This window comes from Artibeus jamaicensis, unplaced genomic scaffold, assembly GCF_021234435.1.
Source record: "Artibeus jamaicensis isolate MK-2021 breed Jamaican fruit bat unplaced genomic scaffold, CSHL_Jam_final contig_797, whole genome shotgun sequence".
In the NCBI taxonomy this organism is placed as follows: domain Eukaryota; kingdom Metazoa; phylum Chordata; class Mammalia; order Chiroptera; family Phyllostomidae; genus Artibeus; species Artibeus jamaicensis.
The window spans coordinates 1,404,211-1,430,128 of record NW_026521977.1 but is presented as its reverse complement, the minus strand read 5'-3'; the positions used below and the strand labels follow the sequence as shown (position 1 = coordinate 1,430,128).

Genomic DNA, 25,918 nt, shown 5'->3' with positions numbered 1-25,918 from the left:
TTTTGATCCATCCTCCTTCTTGATTGCTTTGACCTTTAAAAATTTCACAAATAAAAATACCTTAAGGATGCACCAACTTATTTGATCTGTTGGCTAAGGTCAGTGAGATGCTCTGTGGAGATAAACGGGGAGGAAGAAAAACTAATGTCAGGTTACTGCTGCTTAAGAATTAGAAGACAGCTTGAAGCACTACCCGAACCCAGTTGTTACCAGCTTTTATATATTTTTTCTAATCCTCAATTGAGGAACTTTTTTTAAGAGAGAGAGGAAGAGAGAATAAGCGAGGGAGCAAGAAACATCGATTATTGCCTCCTGTACATGCCCCAACTAGGAATCGAACCCACAGCCTAGGTATGTGCCCTGACTAGGGATTGAACCTGCAACCTTTTTGGTGTATAGGATGATGTTCCAACTAATTGAGCCACCTGTCCAGGGTTGTTTCTTAAATGTCATTATTTCTTGACCTCTGGAATAAAGCAAAGCAAAAAAAGCAAAGCTTAAGGATTGACAGTTCATTAATTAAAGAGGACTACCTTGGATTCTTGGCAAAATAAAGGCAACAGTTTTAATATGTAGTCAATTGTAATATGTGGTTCCTCCTACCCAACTACAGTCAGTATTTAAAAATCTTTCTAACATCAGCTTTCCAAAAAAGGTAGTTTTATAAATGTTAAATTATTTGTCTCAAAGAGGACCAGGCCTCTGCATTTTAATTGTTTTCTGGAAAATTCTTCAATGCCTCAATATTAGCACTTGTAGCTTCTGCCAGATGTTATGCTAACAAGTTCTCACTCCACTATAAAAACAAACGAAAGCTGTTCAATGTGCAGTGTTCTCATCTAGGGAATTCTCTGTCCCCTTGTTTACATCCACAGGGTGTCCCAGGGCAGGCCCTCCTTACTCTTACCTTGAATTAGTGCAGTGGTGGCTTTGAAACCAGTCTGATAAAATTCTCCAAATCAAGTTTCTAATGTACCTACCAGCATCTTCCCAGGGTGACTGTCCTTTGAGCATCACTCTACCTTGCAGTATCCCTCCAACACTGCACTCGTCATATTTTATTGTCATTTCATTTTTATACGGATCTCCTCTGTTTCATCCTGAGTTCCTGGGGGGCAAAGCCTATTTCTTTGGTTCGCAGGCTGGCACTCAATTCACTGAGCCACACCAGCCAGGATCAAAGCTTATTTCTTACTGGTCTTTGGTCTACAAGTTAGCACGTGGAAAGACACTCAACCTAAGTATTCTGTGCTAGAGATGAGCCCAACTCTTATAGCAGCTTTCAGATGGTTCAAGAACTTCCTCTTTGGCTCTGGCTGGGTTAGCTCCATTGGTCAGACTATTGTCCAAATAAGCCAAAGTTGTGGGTTCAAGCCCCAGTGAGGACACATACAAGAATCAACCAATGAATGCAAAAACAAGTGGAACAACAAATACACATTTCTCCCTTTCTCTCAAAAACCAGTAAATGTTTGTCATTTTGGAAAGACACAAAAGGAATTCCCTCTTTAAAAACGAGATAGTTTTCTAATATTATTAAACAATGCGAAAAAAGTACTGTAAATTTTGATGAAAAATACCTGATCTTTTTTCTTTGAAACTAGTACACTAGGAAAAAATGAACCTGCATGACTTAGAGTTGATTCTATGACCAGTTTATAGCTGTCTTTAGTGGCTACTGAAACGTGCAACCAACATTGCTCCAACCTTCAGCTTTTTAGGTTTTCTGTCAGCCATGCCTGAGCTTTTCTATGTAATTTACCTGTCTATACCAATTCCTCTCACACCTCAAATTGTGCTTTTTAGCATGTCATAGGCTAGAGAACTTGTTAGAAATGTTTATGGCCCTAATCAAGGGGAATTATGTACCCATGTTAGAAAAACAATGATCTTGTGACTTCCATTTTATCAGTTCAAAGGTCTCCACTGTCCACTCTCTGGCTCCTATCTATACCAGAAAAAGATGCCACAGGTTTAACAATGTTCATCACTTAAGTTTGCACTCTCCATTAAAACCTAACGTAGGTGAGTTAAAACCCTCCCCAGGTGAATGCTCTCTGTGACTCAATTCACATTAGAAAGTTGAGTTGTATAATATTCATTTAAAAAGCCAAAGCTATTTTAAACTATGCTGTTCTACATTTCTAGCAGATCAAAAGTATAATATATCCTGTATACTAAAATGTTGTAGGTTTGATCTCTGGTCAGGGAACATACCTAGGCTGTGGGTTCGTTCCCCAGTCAGAGCATGTACAGGAGGCAACCAATCAATGTTTCTCCCCCACACAATTTCTTTCTCTAAAATCAGGTGAGGATAACCCTTGCTGGTATAGCTCAGTGGATTGAGCGTGGGCCTGTGAAGCAAAGGATCTTGGTTTTATTCCTAGTCAGGGAACATGCCTGGGCCAGTTCCCCCAGCAGGGTACACAGGAGAGGCAACCATACATTGATATTTCTCTCCCTCTCTCCTTCCCTTCTCCTCTAAAGATAAATAAATTAAATCTTAAAAAAAAAAAATCAGGTGAGGATAAAAAAACATAAAAAAAAATTAAGACTGATATGTATATTTTCCTTAAATCCCAAAATGTTAATATAGACTGGAGGTCAACATTAAATAATCAATGTTTCATGTTCTATCAAAAATGTGTCCTCTGCATTTAGTACTCTACCTCATGAAGACAACAGAAAATAGGCATCACAAAGATTTAGACAATTAAGGTAAGCTCAGAGTGACTTTTAATATGCCAATGTTAATAAAACACAAGTCAAACAAATGCAAAGATGTTCTGAACCAAAATCAATAGGAAAATAAACAATAGACAAATTCTTCTTTTTTCCAACATGTTAGCCAGTACTATTAGTCAAATGGCTAATCACAGATAAAATATATTTTATGAAAAGCTTGGAATAGTCAGAAGTCATTCTGGCATTTCAAACATCTATGTACAGTATCCCCAAGATTAGTTTATATACACAAATATTGAAGAGAAACTGGGCAAAACAGTTAAAAACAGACTAATAATACAATCAAGTACAAAACTTGGGTGGAAAGAGAAAACATTTTTTAAAAGTTAGGGAAGGTATTAACAGAAAGAATTACAAACCCAGGAATAATTACACTACATTAATACAGCATTCCAAAGGGGGAAAGGGTGCATTTTCCCAATGCACTAGCTTCAACGTCCAAAGGGAAAAAAAAGGCAAAGAGCTGCTTTTTATTAAGAGCAGCTATGTATTTCACATAATTGTTTTCAAAAGAAAGCCTATTAACAATGATTGTTTAATGCTACAATTATACAGCAAAGACAAAACTAAAATAGCAGCAAATTCACAAGGCAATACTTCCACAGAATTATTCTATGGTTCATACAGTGCCTAAAAGTGCTCCCAGTTGGATATACAAGTATAATTCACAATTAAAAAAAGACTGACATAGTTACATTGACGCCTGGGTAGTAACTGATTCTCTTAGCACTCCTCCCCTTTTCCAAGGGAGAATGCTTGTAATAAAGCCCTTTGAGCCCTTTTTACAGGTCACTAAAGGGAAGGATACCTTTCATCACAATGCAACAGCAAACTATAAGCAGCATACCACCACAGTAGTTAAAACCCTGGAAAGGCTCATGTGACATCCAACAGTGACTGACACCCTACAGAAGACAAACTGGTAAAACTAGACGAAAGCCTGATAGAGCACTGGTGAAAATACAGCTTTTAACTGCAGTTCACAAATAAAAGTCCTAAAAAGTCTTTCAGTAAAACTACTGACACCAATTTTGAGAAAGTAATTTTCTAGCAGTGATTTCAACCTAGCTTAGCCTCTTCTTGTCACAGTTTTGGGGGAAGGTGGGAAACTGAGTAGAGTTCAGTATATGGTAAGGCTGACAGAGCGGTTCATTTTCTTTCCAATAAGTCGAGATGTTCTATTACTCTGGGTGGTGGACCTAGTGGCCATCCGGTCAGTGAAGAATGCTCTTTCCTCAGCTGCAGCTTTTGCCATCTGGGCTTTCTTGAGTTCTCTACAAACATAAAAATAGAAAACAAGACTTTTCACTTACTATGTTAATCCCAGGAAGGGGATCCTAAGAGGCCGAACACAAACTATATTATCAGCTGTGAGATCTCTGCACGTCATTATTCTAAGGAAAATACAGTACGAAACTTTAGCTTCTGCTTAAATAACTTAAATTTATAAAATAATCTTATTTTGTGCTGCCAGAATTAAAATATATATATACACTTAGATACAAGTAACAACAACACTAGCAATGGCTAGGTTTTAATAAAAACATCAAACAGAACTCTATGTTGTGAAAATATCTTTACATAACAGAGATGAAAGGAAAATTCTTCCTATTTGTATTACAATGATATCTATCAAAGTAGTGGCAAATAAAACTTTTATTTTTTTAAAGATTTTATTTATTTATTTTTAGAGAGAGGGGATGGGAGGGAGAGAGGAAGAGAAACATCAATGTGTGGTTGCCTCTTGCACACCTGCAACCCAGACATGTGCCCTGACTGGGAATCGAACCAGTGACCCCTTGATTTGCTGGCCAGCACTCAATCCACTGCGCCACACTAGCCAGGGCCAGATCTTTCCATATTTTAAGTCAGATCAGGCTTGGATCAAAATGGTAGCAATAAAGTAAATGAATTAGAATTATTATTCCATTCAGTTCTAAAAATGTCAAAGGTCACTAATCAAATATGACAATCAGCTACTAACCTAATTGACACTAATCTCATTATTTTATAAAAATCAGTACAACAGAGTATTTCAAGGAATGTTAATTTTGGCTGACAGTTTGGACGAGGGAAAACCATAGAGGCTCACTTAGCTTTTGCTATGATTTAGGGCTTGGGTATTATTACTACTTGCAAATATAGGCTAGTTTTAAAAAACTTTAAGTCAGTAATTTCAAAGTTTAGAAACAACACAAATTTATAGGTCAAATACTAATTTAAGGCAGAAGTCCCCAAACTAACTGTATAACATACCAAACCACTAAATCCTTCACTGGCACAAAGCATAAATCAACTCACTATTTGTGAAATAGCTCTGGCCAGTATGGCTCAGTGAATTGAGCTCTGTGCTGCAAACCTAAAGGTTGTTCCTTCAAGTCCCAGTCAGGGTGCATGTCTATGCTGCAGGCCAGGTCCCCAATTGAGGGGCAAACGAGAGGCAACTGGTAGATGTTTCTTACCCTCTCTCCCTTCCTTCCCATCTCTCTAAAATTACATCTTTTAAAAATAAAATCAAATCTGTGAATTAATGAAAATACAAAACCAAACAAAAAAAACCCCCTTTGCTTACTTCTGCAAAAGTGAATTTTTAAACTTTTCAGCATTCAATTCTATTCGTAATTGTTCTGCACTTTTCCTAGAAGCAGACAGCAATACTGAATGCTTCACCAGTGCCATTGCTGAAGGTCTTCTCTCTGGATCTGGATGAATCATAACCTTAAAAAGAAGTAAAATTAAGGTAAAAACATGCAATTTAATAAAAATATTGAACCATGTCAATAAAGTGCTTCATATGTAAAATACTCACTTTTAGCAACTCTGTGAATTCTTGGGAAAGCACCTGTGGAATCCGAGGTAACCTACCCTGTCTGATTTCATGCCACTGGTCTCCATTTCTGGGAAGAGGTTCGGCACCAGCAGCACAGACCACTGTGAGGGCAAGGGCAAAAATATCTGCTTTTGGCAGATGGGAATAGTTCTGTAAAAAAAAAAGAAATAAAAATGGTCAAAATAAAATACAATTATACCTTATAATGATTTAGATGAAAAAATAGGACTAAATTAAAATGTTCAGTGCCACATTTAAGTGTTGGATCTCTTTAGAGAAAAAGTAAATTTGGGGAAATTATTCTAATTACAAAGCAATATACACTCTGGGGTAGAGGGGTTTTTCTCCTAAAAGCAAATGCTTCCTTTATCACTAGCCCAGTTCAGCTCTTAGAAGAAACTCCTATCTCTCCAGGAGAATTCGTATGAAAACATAAAACATACACACATTGACAAGTTACAAATATACATATACCTATAAGATACAAATACACATAAAAATAATGTTCATACTATTTGTTTTACTTGTTCTATTTTCATTCAAAACTCTTGAGAAATATTTCATTGCACTTTTTGCAACAGTAACTAACTATGAGCCGTAATTTATGTAATCATTCCTGTGTTGCTAAATATTTATTTATATTGTTCTTGGTTTATTTGTAAAGGATTATTTCTGTAGGAGACTCACAGAAACAAAAATTCTGGGTTAAAGGGTACTTGATTTTAAAATGTTGACAGATACTAATACTTAGCTCTCCAAAAATGCTATACCATTTTAAAGTTTCACCAGCAGTATATGGGAACTTCTCTTTTACCAAAACTCCACCAGGCTGAATATTACAAATCTTTGTTTTTACTGACTTTTGCTAAATTAAATACCCCAGCTGATGGTTTAGACTTTCTATTCTGCATTACTATTCTATTAGTTACCTTAAATTTTTAACACATCTGCATTTGTATTATTCTATTAAATGGTAAGTGCTGCAAATAAATGGCATCACTAAGGAAGAAAAACTACCTCCTGTAAAACTTCATTTGCAAGAAAACGGCTATCACCCTCTTCAACTTGTGGACTAGAGATCCTTGTTACATGGCCCAGATCACCTACAAGTAGTGAAAAAAAAATATGTAGGCAAGAGTTAAAATACAACAGCCTATCTCTTTATTTTAAGGTAATAATCTGGTTATCTTTCCCTCTTACCTATTTTATAGATAACTTTATTGGATACACAGTCATCTTCATCTCCATCTTCAGAGGCAGCATTTGGGATTGAGGTTCGAGATATGAAAATATTACCTGTCAAACAGTTATTTATGTAAGTGACACTTACAATTAATAGTATAACCTAAGTTCACAAACAGGCACACATCCAAATCATCTAAAAAGCTTTTAAGCACACAGAGTCTTTCTCATACGTTCTACCCCAAACCCAATGAAAATAACAGTCACAGGATGGGAACTGAGGCTTTATTTTCTAAGAATGTATTTTCTGGCCTAGCACTGGTCCTTGAATACTTAGAAACCACTACATTAGTCCCTTTACATTTACACACTGATCTTTAGAGGTCTTAATTACTTAGGAACATACAAAAGGCAATAGCCTATTAATTTGTAATGCTGCCAAAGCACTTTTTTAAAATAAAGATTTTATCTATTTATTTTTAGAGAGAGAGGAAGAGAAGAAAAAAGGGGAGAGAAATACCAATGTGTGGTTGCCTCTTGCACATCCCCTTTTGGGGACCTGGCCCACAACCCAGGCATGTGCCCTGACTGGGAATTGAACTGGCAACCATTTGGTTCACAGCCTGTGCTCAAACCACTGAGCTACACCAGGCAGAGCTTTCAAAGCACAACTTTTAATCTAATGCTACAGGCTGGTATGAAAAGAATGAGTCATGTAGCTATTGAGTCTAGTGACCATACAGCATCTTTATTCCAATTTGGCTTTTGGTTCATATCTCAGCTGAACACTTTTCATCTTCAAATTTGAGTAACTCATGCTAAACATAAGTTTCAGTAGCAGATTTCATTTTAATAGTTTTATCAATATAGTACTGAGTTTATAAGTGTTATAGTCACTGCAGTCATCTCTCCAGTTTTGATTTATAGGACAACTTATTTTGTGGCAGTATTCATAAACCTTAAATTTTAAAACTTAGTGTTTTCAATTTTTATACTTACAACATAAGGGTCTACTATGTTTGACACTTAATACAAGATATGTGTGAATATAGGCAAACCTTACTAATTCGCATTTATTGCCATCAGTCCAAGTATTTTTTCTTTGAAAATAAAAATTTTAGTGAGTTAATGTATAATTCTACATACTCCAGAATTAAAACAAATCGTGTAAAATGACTTAAATTCCCATGAGCCACATAGATTTACATAGGTTAAAAAAAAACACATTAAATTCAACTTAACACCTATCTTAAAATGTTTAACAGGAATCCATCAACCTTTTAGTTATAACTTCAAATTTATAGAAAAATATAAATAAAACGGGCAAAAAGAACAAGTTAAATGATACAAAGAAATAACTAGTCCAACCAAGAAAGGACATCTTGCACAACAAGGTCTACACTATTTTTTTAAATCCTCACCCAAGGAAATGCTTATTGATTTTAGAGAGAAGGGGGTGGAGTTGGAAAGAGAAACATCAACGTGAGAGATAAACTGATCAGTTGTTCCTGTCCATGCCCTGAGCAGGGACTGAACCTGCAATCTTTTGTAGTGTATGGGACAACCCTCTAACCAACTAAGCCACTGGACCAAGCTATACTATTGTTTTTACAAGTAGGATAAGGTAAAACCTAAAAAGAAAAATGTGATGTAATGTATGGTCCTGAAATGGATGCTAGTTGGGACAAATCAACTTAAGAACCTGGGTTAAGACTTTCTTTAGAAGGTTCTTGAAGTCCTGGCAGCCTCAAGGCAGAGAAGCCAACACGTGGAAGGCAGACCTGGAGGTACCTGGGGCCTTTTACTGATCTGTTCAGGCTCAGAGGTGGTGGAATCCAAGAGAACCGTTCTATGCAGCTTGACCCCTCCCACATGTACCAGGCCCAATCGAGGTAGCCACAAACTGCAGACCACTTGATAGCTCCATACAGGTAGCCCAAGGCCAGTCACTGACAGTGTCCAACATCAACCTGCACTGGAGTCCCTCCCAAGTGGACCCAGAAACAACACAACCAGTGGTGGGCTTCAGACCACAGCAGAGCATGACCCAACTAACCGCACAAGTGGCAAACCCAAAGAAGATCCCAGCAGGCACCAGACACTGATGGAGCAAACGCTGCTTGTAGGGTAGGGGGCAGCTTTCATACAGATCATACACTGTGGTCCATGTCAACCCTCACAGTCAGACAGTCTTAAGGGATAATTCCACTCACGGATGGACCAACAACATTCAAGACTCAAATACAAGAGGAAGGCTCATATATCCCCACTCAATTCCTGACATTCCTGGAGCACCTAGGTCAGGTGTTCAGGAATATTGAGCCACTGAGCCCCATAGGATACCTAACTAGGTAAGACTGTTATAACAAGCTTTAGAGATATAGCAGATCTACCTAATACACAGAAACACAAACAGGCAGACAAAACAGGAAGACAAAGTAACATGCCTCAAATAAAAGAAAATTCCTCCAAAGAACTAAATGAAATTGGAGGTAACCAAGATACCAGATGCAGAGTTCAAAACGATGGTTACAAGGATGCTCAAGAAACTTAGGGGAAGAAGGGATGATCTCAGTGAGAACTTAATAGATAGTAAGCATTAAAAAGAATATAGAAATCACAAAAAAGAACCAATCAGAAATAAGGAATACATTAGAAGGAATCTCAACAGCAGGTTAGATGAAGCAAAGGATCAAACCAGATATTTAGAGGACAAGAAAACACCCAAGCAACAAAAAATTTTTAAATATTTTATTATACTATTACAGTTGTCCCATTTTCCCTCCACCCTGCACACCCTCTACCATCCATGTTCCCCCCTTTAGTTCATGTCCATGTGTCATACTTACAAATTCTTTGGCTTCTACATTTCCCATACTATTCTTGCTCTCTCCATTTATTTTCTACCTACCATCTATGCTATTTATCCTCTATCTTTTCTCCCTCTCCTACCACCCTGTTGCTAACCCTCCACGTGATCTCCATTTCTGTGGTTCTGTTCCTGTTCTAATTGTTTGCTTAGCTTTTGTTTTAGGTGTGGTTATTAATAATTGTGAGTTTGCTATCATTTTACTATACTTATTTTTTTATCTTCTTTTTCTTAGATAAGTCCCTTTAACTTTCATATAAAAAGGGCTTGGTGATGATGAACTCTTTGAACTTGACTTTATCTGAGAAGCACTAAGACTTCTAGCTCCTTCTTGCTTGCAAGGTCTCTTGTGAAATCAGCTGACAGCCTGTTCGGAACTCCTTTGTAGGTTACTGTCCCCTTATCTCTTGATGCTTCTAGAATTCTCTCCATTTTAATCTTGGCTAATATAATGATGATGTACCTTGGTGTGTTCCTCCTTGGGTCCAACTTCTTTGGGACTCTCTGAACTTCCTAGAAATCTATTTCCTTTGCCAGATTGGGGAAGTTCTCCTTCATTATTTGTTCAAATAAGCTTTCAATTTCTTGCTCTTGCTCTTCTCCTTATGGTACCCCTATGATTCGGATGTTGGAGTGTTTAAAGATGTCCTAGAGGTTCCTAAGCCTCTCCTCATTTTTTTGAATTCTTGTTTCTTCATTCCTTTCTGTTTGATTGTTTCTTTCTCCCTTCTGGTCTATTCCATTGATTTGAGTCCCAGTTTCCTTCCCATCACTATTGGTTCCCTGTACATTTTCCTTTATTTCACTTAGTGTAAGCCTTCATTTTCTCATCTAATTTGAGACCAAATTCAACCAATGCTGTGAACATCCTGATCAGTGCCTTGAACTGTGCATCTGATAGGTTGGCTATCTCTTCGTCGATCAGTTGTATTTGTTCTGGAGCTTTGATCTGTTCTTTCATTTGAGCCATTTTTTTTATCTTGTCGCACCTGTTGTGTATAAGGGGCGGAGCTCAGGTGTTTAACAGGGCGGGGCAACCCATGTGGCTGCATTGTGATGCTATTGGTGGGGCAGGGGTCCGAGAGGGAACAGTGGCGCTTCCTCCACTCTCTGCCAGATTTCAGTCCCTTCCACTTCCCCCAAGCAAATTGGGCCTTTCTGGTGCTAATTTCCATGTGGGTGGGGCTTGTGTATGTTCTAGGACACTGTGGGTCTATCCAACAAACTCTCGTGTGAGGCTGGGAGTCTCTCCCAGCACCTCAACCCCCACAGGTGTTTTCAACGGGTTTTAAGGCTTTATTTCCCCCGAGCTGGAGCTCTGGGTTGTATGGTCTGTCTCACTCCCCAGTTTCAGCTGGTCTTTCTGCACACAAATGTGGGACTGTCTGGTCTGCCAGCCACCTTGCCTTGCGCGCAACACCCCTCCACAATCCGCGGCCTCACTGAGTCTGCCCGCTGCCACCCCATGCCCAGAGTCCGCCAGCCACCACTTTTTTTGCTGCAACCCCTCTCCGCTTGGCTGCCCGACTCTGCCCTTACTACCAGTCTGGATGAATGTACCTATTTTAACTCCTTGGTTGTTAGACTTCCATACAGTTCCATTTTCTGTCAGTTCTGTTTCTTTCTTGGTTTCTAAATTTTTCTTGTCCTTATTTTGGTTGTGTGTCTACCTACACCTCCATCTTGGCCAAAGTAAAAAATTTTCTTTAAATGAGTAAAGTCTGCCTTGGCCAGGTGGCTCAGTTGATTGGAGCATTGTCCAGCACACCAAAAAGGTTGAGGTGCAATCCCCAGGCAGGGCACATGTTAAGATTGCAGAAATGATCCCCAGCTAGGGGGTGCAAAGGAGGCAGGTGATCAATATTTTCCTTCTCCTTTCCACCCACCTTCCTCTCTTCTAAAAATCAATAAACATATCCTTGGGTGAGGATTGAAAAAAAGGAAAGTCTAAGGGACCTCTGAGACAATATCAAGTATCAACCATCATCAAGGTACAAGAAGAGAGACATCAGGGGACTAAGAACCTGTTTGAAGAAAATGATGACTAGCCCTGGCTGGTGTAGCTCAGTGGATTGAGCACGGACCTGTAAACCAAAGATTGCAGTTTGATTCCCAGTTAGGGCACATGCCTGGGTTGCAGGCCAGTTCCTAGCAGGGGACACATGACAGGCAACCATACATTAGTATTTCTCTTCCTCTCTCCTTCCCTTCCCCTCTAAAGATAAATAAATAAAATCTAAAAAATAAAAGAAGAAAAGAAAACGATGACTGAAAACTTCCCTAACATGAAGGAAAAAGACATACCTGTTAGGAAGCACAGAGTCCTAATCAAGATGAACCTAAAGAAGCCCACACCAAGACAAATAATTAAAATTGCAAAGGTTAAAAACAAAGAATCTTGAGAGCTGCAAAAGAAACAGTTACCTACACAGGAACTCCAGGTAAGGCTAATTTCTCAACAAAAATACTTCAGACCAGAAGGGATTGGCATAAAATATTCAAAGTGATGAACTACAAGGACCTACAACCAAGACTAATCTACCCAGCAAAGCTATCATTTAAAATTGAAGACAAAATAAAGAGCTTCCCAAACAAGAAAAAATTAAAACATGTCATTACCACCAAATCAGAATTTTAAGAAACGATAAAGGGTCTTCGTTCAGGAAAAAAGAGAGAAACACAGTTATAAAGAATAAAATGGCAATACACATGTACCTATCACTAATGACTATAAATGTAAACAGATTAAATGCTCCAATGAAAAGAATTCAAGTAGCTAAATGGATAAGAAAACAAGACCTATATATATGCTGTCTACAAGAGACCCACCTCAGAACAAAAGACACACAAACTGAGGAAATACATATTTCATACAGATAGAAACAAAACAAAGGCTGGGATAACATACTTATATCAGTAAAAATAGAATTTAAAACAAAGGCTATATATAATAAGAGACTAAGAAGGACATTATGTAATGATAAAGAAATCAATTCAACAAGATATAAACCTTGTAAACATCTGTGGCACCCAACATAGGAGCACCATCAGGGGTGTCCAACTTTCTGGCCTTTCTGGGCCACAGTAGAAGAGTTGTCTTGGGCGACACATTAAATACATTGCAACACATCATCACAAAAAAATCTCATGTTTTAAGTGGGCTGTATTCAAAGCCATCCTGGGCCACATGCAGCCCACAAGCAGCAGGGTGAACACGCCTGATAAATATATAAAGCAAATCTTGAAAGACATAAAGGGAGAGATCAACAGAAATAAGTTATAGTAAGGTGTTTTAACACCCCACTGACATAAATGGATAGATCTTCCAGACAGAAAAAATCAGCAAGGAAACAGTGGCCTTAAATGACACACTAGGCTAAGTGGATTTAATTGATATTTTCAGAGGATGTTACCCTAAAGTAGTAGAATATATGTTCTTTTCAAGTGCATATGGGACCTTCACTATAAATAAACCACATTAGGACATAACCAGTCAATAAATTCAAGCCTGAAATCACATCAGGCACGTTCTCCAATCACAACGGTATGAAACTACAAATCAATTACAAGAAAAAAATGGAAAAACACAAATACACGGAGGCTAAATATCATGTTACTAAACAATGAATGGGCTAACAATGAGATCAAGGAAGAAATCAAAAGTTACCTTGAGACAAATGAAAATGAATACGCAACACAAAACCTGGGACACAGTGAAAGCAGTCCTGCAGAGGGAAATTTATAGTAATACAGGCCTACCTCAAAAAGCAAGAAAAATCTCAAATAAACAATCTAACCTCACACCTAAACAACCTAGAAAAAGAACAAAGCCCAAAGTGAGTAGAAGGAAATAATAAAGATCAGAACAGAAATAAATAGTCTAAAAAATATTCAAAAGATCAATGAAACCAAGAGCTGATGCTTTGAAAGGATAAACAAGATTGACAAACCTTTAACCAGATTCATCAAGAATCAGAGAGAACCCTGGCTGGTATGACTCTGTTGGTTGGAGCTTGTCCCTGTACACCGGAAGGTCATGGGTTTGGTTCCTGGGCAGGGCACATATCTAGGTTGAAGGTTCAATCCCGTCGGGGCACTTATGGGAGGCAACTGACTAACGCTTCTCTCACATCGATGTTTCTCTCTCATCAATAAATATATCCTCCAGTGAAGATTAAAAAAGAAAAAAAAGAATCAAAGGGAGGAACCAAATAAATAACATCAGAAATAAATGGGGGAGGGGTAACAACTGAAATATAGCCTTAAAAATATTACTAATAACTATATGTCAACAAATTAAGACAAAATGGAAGAAAAAAATAAATTCCTGGAAATACACAATCTTCCAAAATTGAATTAAGAAACAGTGAATCTGCCCTGACTGGTGTGGCTCAGTGGATTGAGCCTGCAAACCAAAAGGTCACAGTTTAATTCCTACTCAGGGCACATGCCTAGGTTGCCAATTAGGTCCCCAGCTGGGGGCATGCAACAGGCAAGCGATCAATGTTTCTCACACATTGATTTTTTCTCTTCCTCTTTTTCTCCCTCCCTTGTCCTCTCTAAAAATAAATATAATCATCTTTTAAAAAAAGAATAAACAAGAAATCTGAACAGACTGATTACAATAAGATCAAAACAGTAATCAAGACTCCCAGCACACAGAAGTCCTGGACCAGAAGGCTTTACAGGTGAATTTTACCAAAGATTCAATGAGGAACTAAACAACTACCCTTCTCAAACTATGCCAAAATATTTCAAGAGGAAGACTCCCAAGCTCATTTTATGAGGCCAGCATTATTTTAATTAAAAAAACAGAAAAAGATACTACAAAGAATGAAAATTATAGGCCAATATCCCTGATGAATATTGATGCAGTAGTCCTCAAAACATTAGTAAACCAAATCCAGCAATACATTAAAAAGATCAGCACCTATTTATGATGCTCACCAAAGTGGGAATAGAGGGAATGTACCTCAATGTAGTAAAGGACACATATGACAAACGCACAGCCAGCATCATACTCAATGGGCAAAAACTATACAAGCAGCCCTGGCATTATTTTAACTGTACTTCTAAAGATTAATAGAAAAGTGGGTGTTTAATTTTTTTTTCTAGTCTGGCTGTTCTACATTTAAAAAAAGTTTTATGTTCTGGCTGGTGTGGCTCAGTGGATTCGGCACTGGCATATAAATGGAAAGGTCACCAGTTTGATGCCAGTCAGGACACAGGCCTGTGCTGCAGGCCAGGTCCCCAGATGGGGGTGTGCAAGACGCAACTGATCAATGTTTCTCTCACATATCAATGTTCCTCTCTCCTTCTCTGTAAAAATAAATAAATAAATAACTTAAAAATAATAATTTTACAATGTACTTATCACTTGCTTCTATAATAAAACTGTTTCAAATTAAGCTAAGATTATTTAAGTTTATACCTTGCGCCATAAATGTGAAATCTCACAAGGCTTTGAAAGAATACTCTGATGCTGGTCTAAGTCATAGTACAATAAAATATACTGCACCCATTTACATAGAAAAATCTATTTTTTACCTGAAAAGTAGTCTAACAATAAAGAGAAAAAAATAAAACCACTATATTTCTATACCCTCCAGCCCCAATTTACTTGCAACGTTTTTTATCAACTAGTAATCATAATACATGTATGTTATTTTGTTCAATCATACAATGATTTTCTTTCTTTTATAGACTAAAAATACCACTTGCATAGCACTTGTTTTCAAAACATTTTCACACTTTTCATTTTATTCTAATAATCCCAATAGCAGCATCAGCATTAACTTATGCTGATGCTGCTATTGAATTATAGAACCATATAATTATGGTTCTATAGTTAGAGGCTTTAAACATAGGTTTTAGTCTCCCCTGATCAGATACCTACATCAAGACTATGTAGTTTGCACAAGGTATCCCGTATTTTTTTCCAGCTCTTAAAAATGAGTTCATTAAATCCAACCTTTTGGGGTAACAAGAGATGAATGGAAATCATGAAACAATACTAGTCAGTTGGCCAAAGGTCTTTTAAACTAACAATGAACCTTGACCAGGTAGCTCAGTTGATTAGAGCATTTCTCAGTGCACCAAGGTTGTGGGTTCAATCCCCAGTCAGGGCACATATAAAAAGCAACCAATGAATGCATAAGTAAGTAGAGTAACAGCTCTGGCTGGGTCACTCAGTTGGCTGGAGTATCAGCTTGTAGGTGTACCAATGTACACCAAAAGGTTACAGGTTTAATTTCCAGTACCATACAGGAAACAACCAATGTTTCTCTTTCTCTCCCTCTTCCACTCTCTAAAATCAATAAATATATATCCTTGGGTGAAAATAAAATAAAAAATAAAAAATAAATAAAAAAACAAAAAACATTTCTCTCTCCTTCTAAAAATCAATAATAATAAAAAGAATAAACTAACAATGAAAAAACATACTAACATGACCAAGATGTACATGTTTCATACTGTTTTAATGAAGTCACTTATTCTCTATAATCCCAGAGAACACAGGTTAGAAGATTTGTAATACTTACTAGGCTTTATATCCATGTGAACCAAAGACATTGAATGAATATACTTCAAGCCTCGGCCAACTTGCAAAAGGAGATCCTTTAACTCTGCTTCTATAAAGTACCTCATGCTCCTGTAGTTTATGCTTATGGCATCAGCTAAACTTCCACCTAACAAATACACACACACACAAAATTAGCATTTTCTTCCTTCAGAAACGTTCTTATTTTTCTTCTATCTTTACTGAATGACCACAGATTTAACTGAGAAAGTGATATTTTATAGTACCTATTCCCTTCAATGTGCTTGTGAAATAATTATATTTATTGTTTCAACAGATAATACACACCCAAGTACAAAATATAAGCTTTCTGTAATCCATTACCCCTACAACCTAGTTCTTTTCCCCAAAGTAAACCAATGTTATCAGTTTCTTGTGCATTCTTTTCAACTTCTGATACAAATGATAACATATTTTCATTATCTTGAAGATAGTTCTTTACCAATATACAAAGACTACCCCTTTATTGTGTCTCTACTGTATAAGTGAATGATAATGCATTAACCAGTCCCCGATTTTATGGAGATTTTAAAATACTTTCTAAGCCTTTGCTACTACATATGGTCTAAGATGTATAATGGTCTTTTTACACATATTTAGTGTATTTCCTAGAAACCCACTGCCTGCCCTGGTTGGTGTAGTTCAGTGGATTGAGCATGGGCTACAAACCAAAGGGTTGCTGGATGGATTCCCAGTCAGGGCACATGCCTGGGTTGCAGGCCAGGTCCCCAATGGGGGCCACGTGATAGGCAACCACACACTGATATTTCTTTTCCTCTCTTTCTTCTCCCCTTTCCCTCTCTAAAAATAAATAAATAAAATCTAAAAAAGAAAAAAAGAAAAAGAAACCCCCTGCTGGGTCAAAGAGTATGTACAATGTTAGTTATGTACATGCACAGGGTGTGAGTGTGTGCAATACTATTTTATTACATATAGAATAAGTTTCTATAGCCAACAGGGCCATTTCTGTTTATCCTCTACAAAAGAGCTTAGGATTGGTATTCATACCATTAGTGCCAAGACTTGACTGCCTCTGAAACTTTACATAAAGAAATAACAGTGCACTCAGTTTCTGATCTCAAAATGGCTCATACGTAAACTCTATTAGTAGCTGCCTATGTAAACCTGATTACTCATGCATGTATACACACTGTCCCCACAGAGAAGTCTGTACCAATTTATACTCCCATCATTAATTTATGAAAGTACTTGTTTTCCCACACCCTTGTTTAAGTCTATAAATTTTATCGAAAGAAACAGTACTATGGTAGTTTTGATTTATACTACTCTTAAAACTAATTAGAATAAAACATGTTTTTATAGAATAAGCCAAACCAATCAACTAATGTTATTTTTATAAAAAGCTTGTACTTTATTAGTTTTATTTAAATCTTTGTAAACTTATATTTTACCTCAGAGGAAGTGAGTTACATTAAAAAAGAAAAAAGAAAAGGAACCCACCACTTCTTTTTAAAGCTTAGTTAAGAATAATACAATCAAACCAAGCTAATAAAATCAGAAAGGTTAATGAACTATGAGTCAAAAAAGGAGGTCCTACAATTTGGACAAGACTGAATAACAAATGGATATTGTGTTTTTAAATTAATATTAACCACACTTCTGGTTATCTTAGGCTTAAGTGTTCTCCATACTTAACTTGTACAAATCTTGAACTACAGAGGAAAAAAGGGCTCTAGAAGGGAGCAGGTCAATAAACCTGTAGGACATAAAGGCTTGAAGTCCTAGATCAAGTTTAATAAGAAAGAATATGGCTACCTTTTAGTGAGTCTAGCTACAGCTGGGCCAGCTGGCTCCCACTATCTCACTGCCAAAAGGCAAGACATGTGAGAAGAACAAACAATCATCTGATTTTCAGGTTATCTTTCCTCATCCACCAAAATTTTCCTAAACTTATTTACTACAGGTAGAAATTTCGGTCTACCACCACACTAAAGTTAAAGGCTTAAAATGCAAATGGACTGTTTGAGATCATAAGGTAGTCACTGATAAAGGATATCAGTTAAACAACACATATAAATGAATGATAACAGAATCTATTCCCTGTAAAAACTGTGAAAAAGAAAATGAAGATCAGGCTTATTATTCCTACATTCAAAGCTTTCCGAGGAAAAGAATATGGAAAGGGGAGACAAAAGGAATATGGAAAGGGGAGACAAAAGAATGTATCAGGATAGTCCTTTTTTTTCTTCTACACAGAATAACCAACCATACATAAAAGAAGCTATATTTCACACAGTTCTAGTTATTTTTTAGAGATTTTTATTCTTTATTTTATATTGCTCCTAAACAATAAACTGTTTCAAAGACTTTTATAATCTAATTTTACTATAAAGTCTTTGTAATCTGAGAGGGTAGTAACACCATTCACTCTTCCCCATCTCCCAGGCCCTAGAGTTTTCTCAAAATCATCTGCATACAACCATGTATTTAGTAGGTTATTACAAATTTGTGATCCATGGACTGCCAATGAAATACTTAAGAGAGAACTAGACACATCAGAAAGGTGACAGGAAGAAACTAAAAGGAGATGGTGCCCTGGCAGGGTAGCTCAGTTGGTTGGAGCCACGTTCCCATGTGCCAAGGTTACAGATTTGATCCCCAGTCAGGGCACATAAAAGAATTACCCAATGAATGCATAACTAAATGGAACAACAAATCAATGTTTCTCCCTCTCTTACTGTCTCTAAAATCAATCAAATAGTTAAAAAATAACATAAAATGAAGTGGTTCCTACCAAATATGGAGTGGAAAGTACATTATGGTTGAGTTGTACTATAACAAATGCACTAAAAAATAGAGGTTAAGAAACAGAATAGTGTATAGGTCATGAGAGACAGCTACATAAATATTTTGATGGTATAAATAGAAATATTTCCTGAAAAACCAATTCAAAAGAACCTATGCACCCCAATGTGCATAGCAGCACAATTTAAAATAGCCAAATGCTGGAAACAGCCTCAGCCTAAGTGCCTATCAGTAAATGAGTGGATTAGAAACACAATGGAATACTACACATCAGAAAGAAAGAAGGAACTCCTACCCTTAGCAGCAGCATGGATAAAGCTGGAGAGCATTCTGCTAAGTGAAGCCAGCCAGGCAGTGAAAGACAAATACCATATGATCTCACCTATAAGTGGAACCTGATCAACAAAACAAACAAACAAGCAACATAGAACCAGACATAGAAATAAAGAACAAACTGACAGTGACCAGAAGGGTGGGGGGAAGAGGATAATGGGAAAAGGGGAAGGGTCATCAAGGAACAAGTAAAAAGGATACAAGCGGGGGTGGGTAGGGCAGAGGAGAGTAATGGGGGCAAAAATGAATGGGGACAACTGTAACTGAATAATAAAAGAAAAAAAGAGACATTTCAAGAGATTTGTGAAACAGACTAGTAACAATGCTGTATACTGAGCACTTCCATTCTTTCAAGTATAGAGAATTAATAAAATAATGAGAGATGAGATATGGAAATAGGTCTTTTACTTTTGTTCACTCTTTTAAATATGAAAAACCTGAACCTACGCTACCTATACTACTTACAAGCTATGAGATGGCTGATCTTATTTAAGGAAGAAATAAAAATCAACAAAAATAATAATATAAAAATAAATCTTTGCTATCACCCCAAAGTGTTACCTAAATTCTAAATTTTAATATTTATAGAAGTATACAAAAATAAAAACCCATTACACAGGCTGGGGCAAAAGTAGGTTTATAGTTGTCCATATGGAAAATGTAAGAATTATAAATATACATTAAACTGTGTTTCACCAACTTTTGCCCCACCCTGTATGTAAAGATTTAGACATTTAATAACAGATGTCTATGTAAGAATTGAGACCAGAATACCAGACAATACCAGATTGAGACCAATTGTGGTAAAGATTTAATGAAAAGGGGACCAAAGCCGAACTTTGAAGGACTTGCTGAAATTGAAAGCTATACCCAGGCCCAAAGTTGAGCCTCTATACTTACTTATTTTGTTTGTCCTAGGGGAAAAAGAAAGGCAGGTATAGCTAGAGAACCACTTAATAGAAAAATCTTAGTGGATGCTTATGGTAAACTAGATTTGATACATGGGAGGGGGGGCAAGATTACAGAATGCCTTGAGCAAATGGCGGGATTTAAATCAACGGAGAGTCACTGTTATGAATAACCAAGATCAGTTTTAGCAGTTCATATAATGAAATGGAAAGGGAAGGCTAGATGCAGGGAACCTGTGTTATTAACTACTATGTCCCCCCCACACACACTATGCTAGGTACAGAGAATAAAAATATATATGGCAAAGCCACTGTCTTCTCGAGATGATCAGTTTAATTCGAGTAACTGGAATATAAATAATTTGCACCGTTCTGCTACTGAGGTAGAAGAGCCAGGTTTTCAATCTTTATTTAACAGCAGACAGGCATTACTGCCCTTGAAATTCATGTTGTAATTCTGATCTTTGAATTTGTAAGAGATAAAAGAGACACAGACTTAAATAAAAATAAATATTCCCTCAGTGATCATTCATTTGAGCTCACAAATTCAGAGGGGAACTTGTTATGTTACTCACCATTACAATACTCATTCTGTATGAGCATATGATCGTCTTCTGCCCATGCAGAGAAATACCGAACTACATGGGAATGTTGTCCAAGCACTGCATGAGCATATACTTCTCTCAAAGCATTCTGCCTAGGAGAAATTTGAGATTAATAGAATGATAAATCATTTTTATTCAAGTCTAAGCTTAATTAATTTACCTGAAACTTCATAAAAGAAACTTGACTTCTATATCTATCATTACACTGAAAAACAACTTGGCTGAGAGAGAGGGAGCTAAGGCCGTGCCAGATTTTTCCAAAGACTTTCACTAAAGAATGGCAGTTAGAAAGAAGGAACCTTACTGGACCTAGAAATCAGGAAAGATAAAACTTCCACCTAACTGTGAATTCATAGATGCTACTAGAAATAAGAAATTTATGTTAGGTTCCAAAATTAGACTGCTTATTATTTTACCAAGTCCAACAAGAACTAATGGTACAAAATAAAAAGGACTTGATTATAACTTCTAAAAAGTTAGAGAATTCATTAAATTCAATGTTTGAGCACCTAAAACTCTAATGTTTCTAATACCATAGGGAACAAAATAATCAAAACACAAAATTTTCAATACATACTCATCAACAGAGCCGGCCAATGGCTTTTTTGATCGCTTAATGGCATAAATGCATCCATCCAGCCTCTTCACACATTTAAATACAGAACCAAATTCTCCAGAGCCAATTTTCTCTAGCTCATGAAATTCTGTTGTATACCGGGACTTCATGTTGCTTTCAGTAATTGTAATTCTCTGTAATAAAAAGTGTATCCATATGCATAATACAAAAATACGAAAAGCATTTTTGCTGTGTTGACAGCACTTTGTGTGAAAATTTAAAATTATACATTGTGCTTCAATGCTTAGTTAACATGAATACATACTTGTTAAGAAATAAAAAATCAAATTTCAGAAACAATAAAAAGAAAACTAAATGCTCTTTACTTTAGCAGGTCTTGTTTCGTCTTCAAACTCATAATCACTGGCTTCCATGTCTTCACCACAGGAACTGAAAAATATTATCATGAACATATTTGAAATATACATCAACTAGATATTCAAAACTTTACTCATAGGTGCACAGCAAAATGAAATTTTAATGAGGAAAAATAGAAAAGAAAGCATTTAACCTTATAATCACAAGATAAAGCTCAGCTGATTAAAATGTGATCCTTGCTGAGATATGCTCATTAATCAGAAGCCAACACCATCAAGCATATATTAAATTTAAAAAGCCTTTCTAGCCCTAGCTTGTGTGCTGGCTCAGTGAATTGAACACCAGGCCTGAGAGCCAAAGGGTTGCCGGTTCAACTCCCAATCAGGGCATATGCCTGGATTGCTGGCCATGTCCCCAGCAGGGGGAGTGCAAGAGGCAACCACACGTTGCCTCTTGCACACCCTTCCCCTCTAAGAATAAATAAAATCTTAAAAGAAAGAAAAAAAGCCTTTCTAAACCAACTCTCTCTGCCTGCCTCATTTTTGACACCAGTAGATTTCCTAGAAGTTATCTTGACTTTTTATTTCTTCCTTTCTCATGTCATTCCTTTTCCACAGCTGATCTCATCTACCTCTGTGGAGAATTAGGTACTAGTAATAGAGAAAAATTTCAGAGCATAAACTTCCATAACATTCAGTTGAAAATTAAGTTTTGATTAAGTATGCCAAACCAATCTTGGGTGTTCGGTGAAACAAACTATTGAGTAATAACTAACTTACTCATTCCAGTATGTTCTCTTTCTTCTACGACACTGTCCTGAGGAATGAAGTAACAGAGAATCTGGAGTAAAAGGATTAATATTCACTTGAGGTGTCTGTCGAATGTCAAATTCTCTTTTTCCTGATTTTTCTGTATCCATGAACAGAGAACCAGTTCGGAGTTTTACGGAGCTGGAATCGATTCCCCGAGCTTTTGAGAGCAAACTCTAGGAGAGGAAAAATAAAGTTTTTAGGTTCAACAGACAGCCTTCTCAACCTAACCAGCAACAAGCCTTGTTCCTGGCTGAATGCACTGGTCAAAGCCAACACACACGTCTTGAAATACTGCAGTATTTCAAGCTAAATAAAGTGGTTAACTTAGGACTCTGAAGCAGGATAGTAACCACCTTTTCTGAAAGATAGCCAAGTACAATAGGTCTAGAGATTTAAAGAGTATGAATACATAATAAATTAAGTTCATTCTAAAGGCTAAAAGTTAACAAACGCTTTCTAAAACTAAAAAGCAGTCAGTAAGCCCCATAAAATCTCCTCTCCCCTCCCCCCAACCCCTAAATGGGGCTCCGAAAGCCGCCTCCGCAACGCTCCTCCCCTCACTTCCAGTGGGATCTTGGCCTGGGGCAAGTCTGCTAATAAACACTGAAGGCCGAAAACACACATCCTCCTGAGGTACTGAAACTTATTTAAATACATTTTCCGTTTTATTCCTACAAATGAGATACTTGTCTTAATTTCGAGAAGTGTCAGTCTTAAGACCTGTTGTTACTTTTGAAGTTCTATTAGTGGTAATCGGCATAATTTCTTGCCACTTAACAGATGTTGAACTCCTACTTCACCATTATCAACAGTACGAAAGCATAAGGGTCCAAGCAACAATCCCGATGCTGTTTTTTAAACAGTTCCATATCCCTCCCTACTCATCCCACTTGGGTGACCACTTCGGTCACTGTAAACCCAACGGTATAAACAAACGCTTGCCCAATATTACGTCCGGAAAGAGGCTTAAATGCTACCCAGAGTGATTTACAAGTCTTTAACAAGTCTTTAGGAATGTAAATGGCTGGAAGGCTAACCTTTTCTCCCCGGTCGAAGCGCATTCTCCCTGCCTACTTCAAGCTTTCCCCTTCACGGTGAGAAGACACGAAATGATAAGCCCACAATACAGAACCGATCACAGCGTTTAAAAAGCACCATATGGCGGCGGCGCTCGGGAGTGTCAGGTGGTGGGGCCGAGCACTACTCCAGCCTCCTTCCAAACCACGCTATCAGTGCCACACTCCCGAGTGACAAGCTCGGAGCGGCCCCCATTCGGCGGGCTTTCAATCGTGAGCCACCTGGACAGCACCGACCAGCCCCTTTGAAAGATGAAGAAGTTCCAGATGAGGCCCATTGTTCAGTTACATAATCTTAACGGACAACTTCTGGGCAGGGCCAAAAAGAAAAGCTGCCAACTTTTTGTTGCGGCGCAGGAGAATGAGCCGGGATGCGGCCGGGCGGTTATGTAACCGAACCCGGCCAGCGCCGCGCTCCGATCTAGGCGCCTTCACGTTTTTAAAAGGACGGCCGGGCGCGGGCTCGGGACGCCCCGGTCGCCGCTCCTCCCTTACCTTGGGGGTGTGCGGCGTGTCAAAAAGGCGCAACTTGCGGAAGGTCTTGTGAGGCGGCGTGCCCGGGTGGTCCCGCAGCGGCGAGCAGGGGCCCTCGCCAGTCATGCGGTCCCCGTAACCCTGCGGGGACGCGTCCTCGGGGCCGCCGCAGCGCACCGGCGAGAAGGAGCTGCCTAAGAAGTAGGCTGCCCCCGGCGACTTGACCGGCGACGAAGAACCGAAGCCCTCCTCCTCCCACGAGTCGCCCTCGGCCCCGCCGCCGGATGCGTCCACGCTCGGGGAGGCGCCCCGCAGCAACATGTCCTCTTCCAACTCCCCGGGGCTGCCGGGGGCCGGGCCGGGCGACCGACGGCCCTCGGGCCCGGGCTCGGTGGGGCTCCGCGCGGGCGGCAGCGGCGAGTCGGGCTCCTGAAAGGCCGAGTCCTCGCCAGTGCTGTGGCCACTGCCCTCCTCCTCCTCTTCCTCCTCCTCCTCACAGTCGCTGCAGGGCGAGAAGATCAGCTTCTGCCGCAAGGTGCAGGAGACCCCAGCGCGACGGGACGACGGCGGCGGCTGCTGCCGGCTAAGGAAGCTCATCGCGGCCGGGACGCAGAAGGGGACAGCCGGGACTCGGGGAGTCCGGGACACAGCCGGTCCAGGGGGCGGGTCTGCCACGTGCGACTGGGCGCGTCTACTGGCCTCGGCGGCGGGTCCGCGTGGCGGCGGGCTGCGGCTCCGGGGCGCTTGAGGCTGCGGGCGGCGGTGGGCGCAGCGGCAGCTACGACGCGGACTGTCTGGCAGAGGTGGGGCGGCAGAGGCGGTGAGGTTGAGGTCTCCGCAACTCCAGCCGCGAGTTCGGGCTCCGCGGCTTCCCGCGACCGTTAGCCACGTGACTGCCCTGTCCGCCAATCCCCGCCCAGCCCCGGGTTTGAAAAAAAGGAGGGCGCGACGTACTCCGTGGGGGAGGGACTAGCTACGTGATTTTGGCGCGAACTTGCTGGCCCTGCCCCCCATTCGGCGCGGGACCCGGCCGGGGTGGGTGTTGTGCCTCGGCCCTATGAAAGAGCCGGACCGCGGGGAGCTAGGTTCGGCTCCGCCCCGGCAGGGTTCAGCTGGGAGCCGAGGCGGCCTCCTCTGGGAGGGGGCGGGTGGAGCCTGGCGGGACTCCATCAAGACTGAGCCGAGCCGAATGCCTGCCTGAATTCTGCCTTCTCGCGGCCCCTCCGGCGCTCCGGGGGTCTGACGTGGGACCGAGGGACTGGGAGCGCCTCTGGGTCCCTGTGGGTCGCGGCGTGTGCGCTCCCGGGCACTGCTCGAGGAGACCAGCCTCCGGTCTAGCGTTCCCGGTATTGTGGGCGTGGATGTAAGCAGTCACGTTCCTGGGTCGTGGTCTAAGCCGGAAATGTAGATTCCTGCGTTAGAGCTTCTCCGAACTGTGTGAACAGATTGGTTAGGCCAGACACCGAAATCAGTAAGACAGAAGCGGTACCTCTCTTGCTTTGGGGGCTGCTTGTGAAACTTAGTTTTACCCCAGAGTGGCTGTGTGCTTGCAGCCAGTTGAGCTCCCCCAGGCCGTGGTCCCCTCTGCAGTCCACTCTAGACTTGTCCACAGGAAACAAACAGTACAGGTGGCTCCTAGCACTGAACGCGGTGTTTGTTTGCCAGCACGTGGGCAGGTGTTGGCAAAACGGATTGATCCTGCCGGGCTACAACTTTAGAAGAAAAATGAAATTCATCTAGTACTCCATCAAATTGTTGTAACTTAATCTGTCCCTTTTTGTCTCGTACAGATTTCTAATTTGTC

General features: G+C 39.5%; 1 protein-coding gene across 3 annotated transcripts; it reads right to left on the bottom strand.

Moving 5' to 3' along the window:
- Nucleotides 1-2,713: 2,713 nt before the first annotated feature.
- Nucleotides 2,714-25,409, bottom strand: WEE1 (WEE1 G2 checkpoint kinase). Of its 3 annotated transcripts, none has more exons than XM_037133856.2 (11): nt 24,136-25,149; nt 22,532-22,737; nt 21,761-21,824; nt 21,396-21,568; nt 20,789-20,910; nt 16,169-16,315; nt 6,776-6,871; nt 6,593-6,678; nt 5,555-5,725; nt 5,318-5,463; nt 2,714-4,019 (listed from the first exon to the last, which is right to left on the bottom strand). In XM_037133856.2, the coding sequence occupies exons 1-11, from the start codon at nt 24,709-24,711 to the stop codon at nt 3,866-3,868; spliced, it is 1,941 nt and encodes a 646-aa protein (XP_036989751.2). In that variant the 5' UTR covers nt 24,712-25,149; the 3' UTR covers nt 2,714-3,865. The 3 variants fall into 3 exon arrangements, with proteins under 3 accessions (XP_036989751.2, XP_036989753.1, XP_036989752.2); XM_037133858.2 differs by lacking the exon at nt 24,136-25,149 and adding an exon at nt 23,602-23,901; XM_037133857.2 differs by lacking the exon at nt 16,169-16,315 and having other exon boundaries at nt 24,136-25,409.
- Between the last annotated feature and the right edge of the window lie 509 nt (nt 25,410-25,918).

Bases quoted from the DNA above. Each gene is read 5' to 3' on its own strand.
- WEE1 (XM_037133856.2), bottom strand. From the start codon at position 24,711: ATGAGCTTCCTTAGCCGGCAGCAGCCGCCGCCGTCGTCCCGTCGCGCT. The intron at 21,825-22,531 runs GTAAGTTAGTTA...AATATTTTTCAG, and splicing joins AAGAGAACATACTGGAATGA to TTCCTGTGGTGAAGACATGG. The intron at 6,679-6,775 runs GTAAGAGGGAAA...CACTACTTGTAG, and splicing joins TAAAGTTATCTATAAAATAG to GTGATCTGGGCCATGTAACA.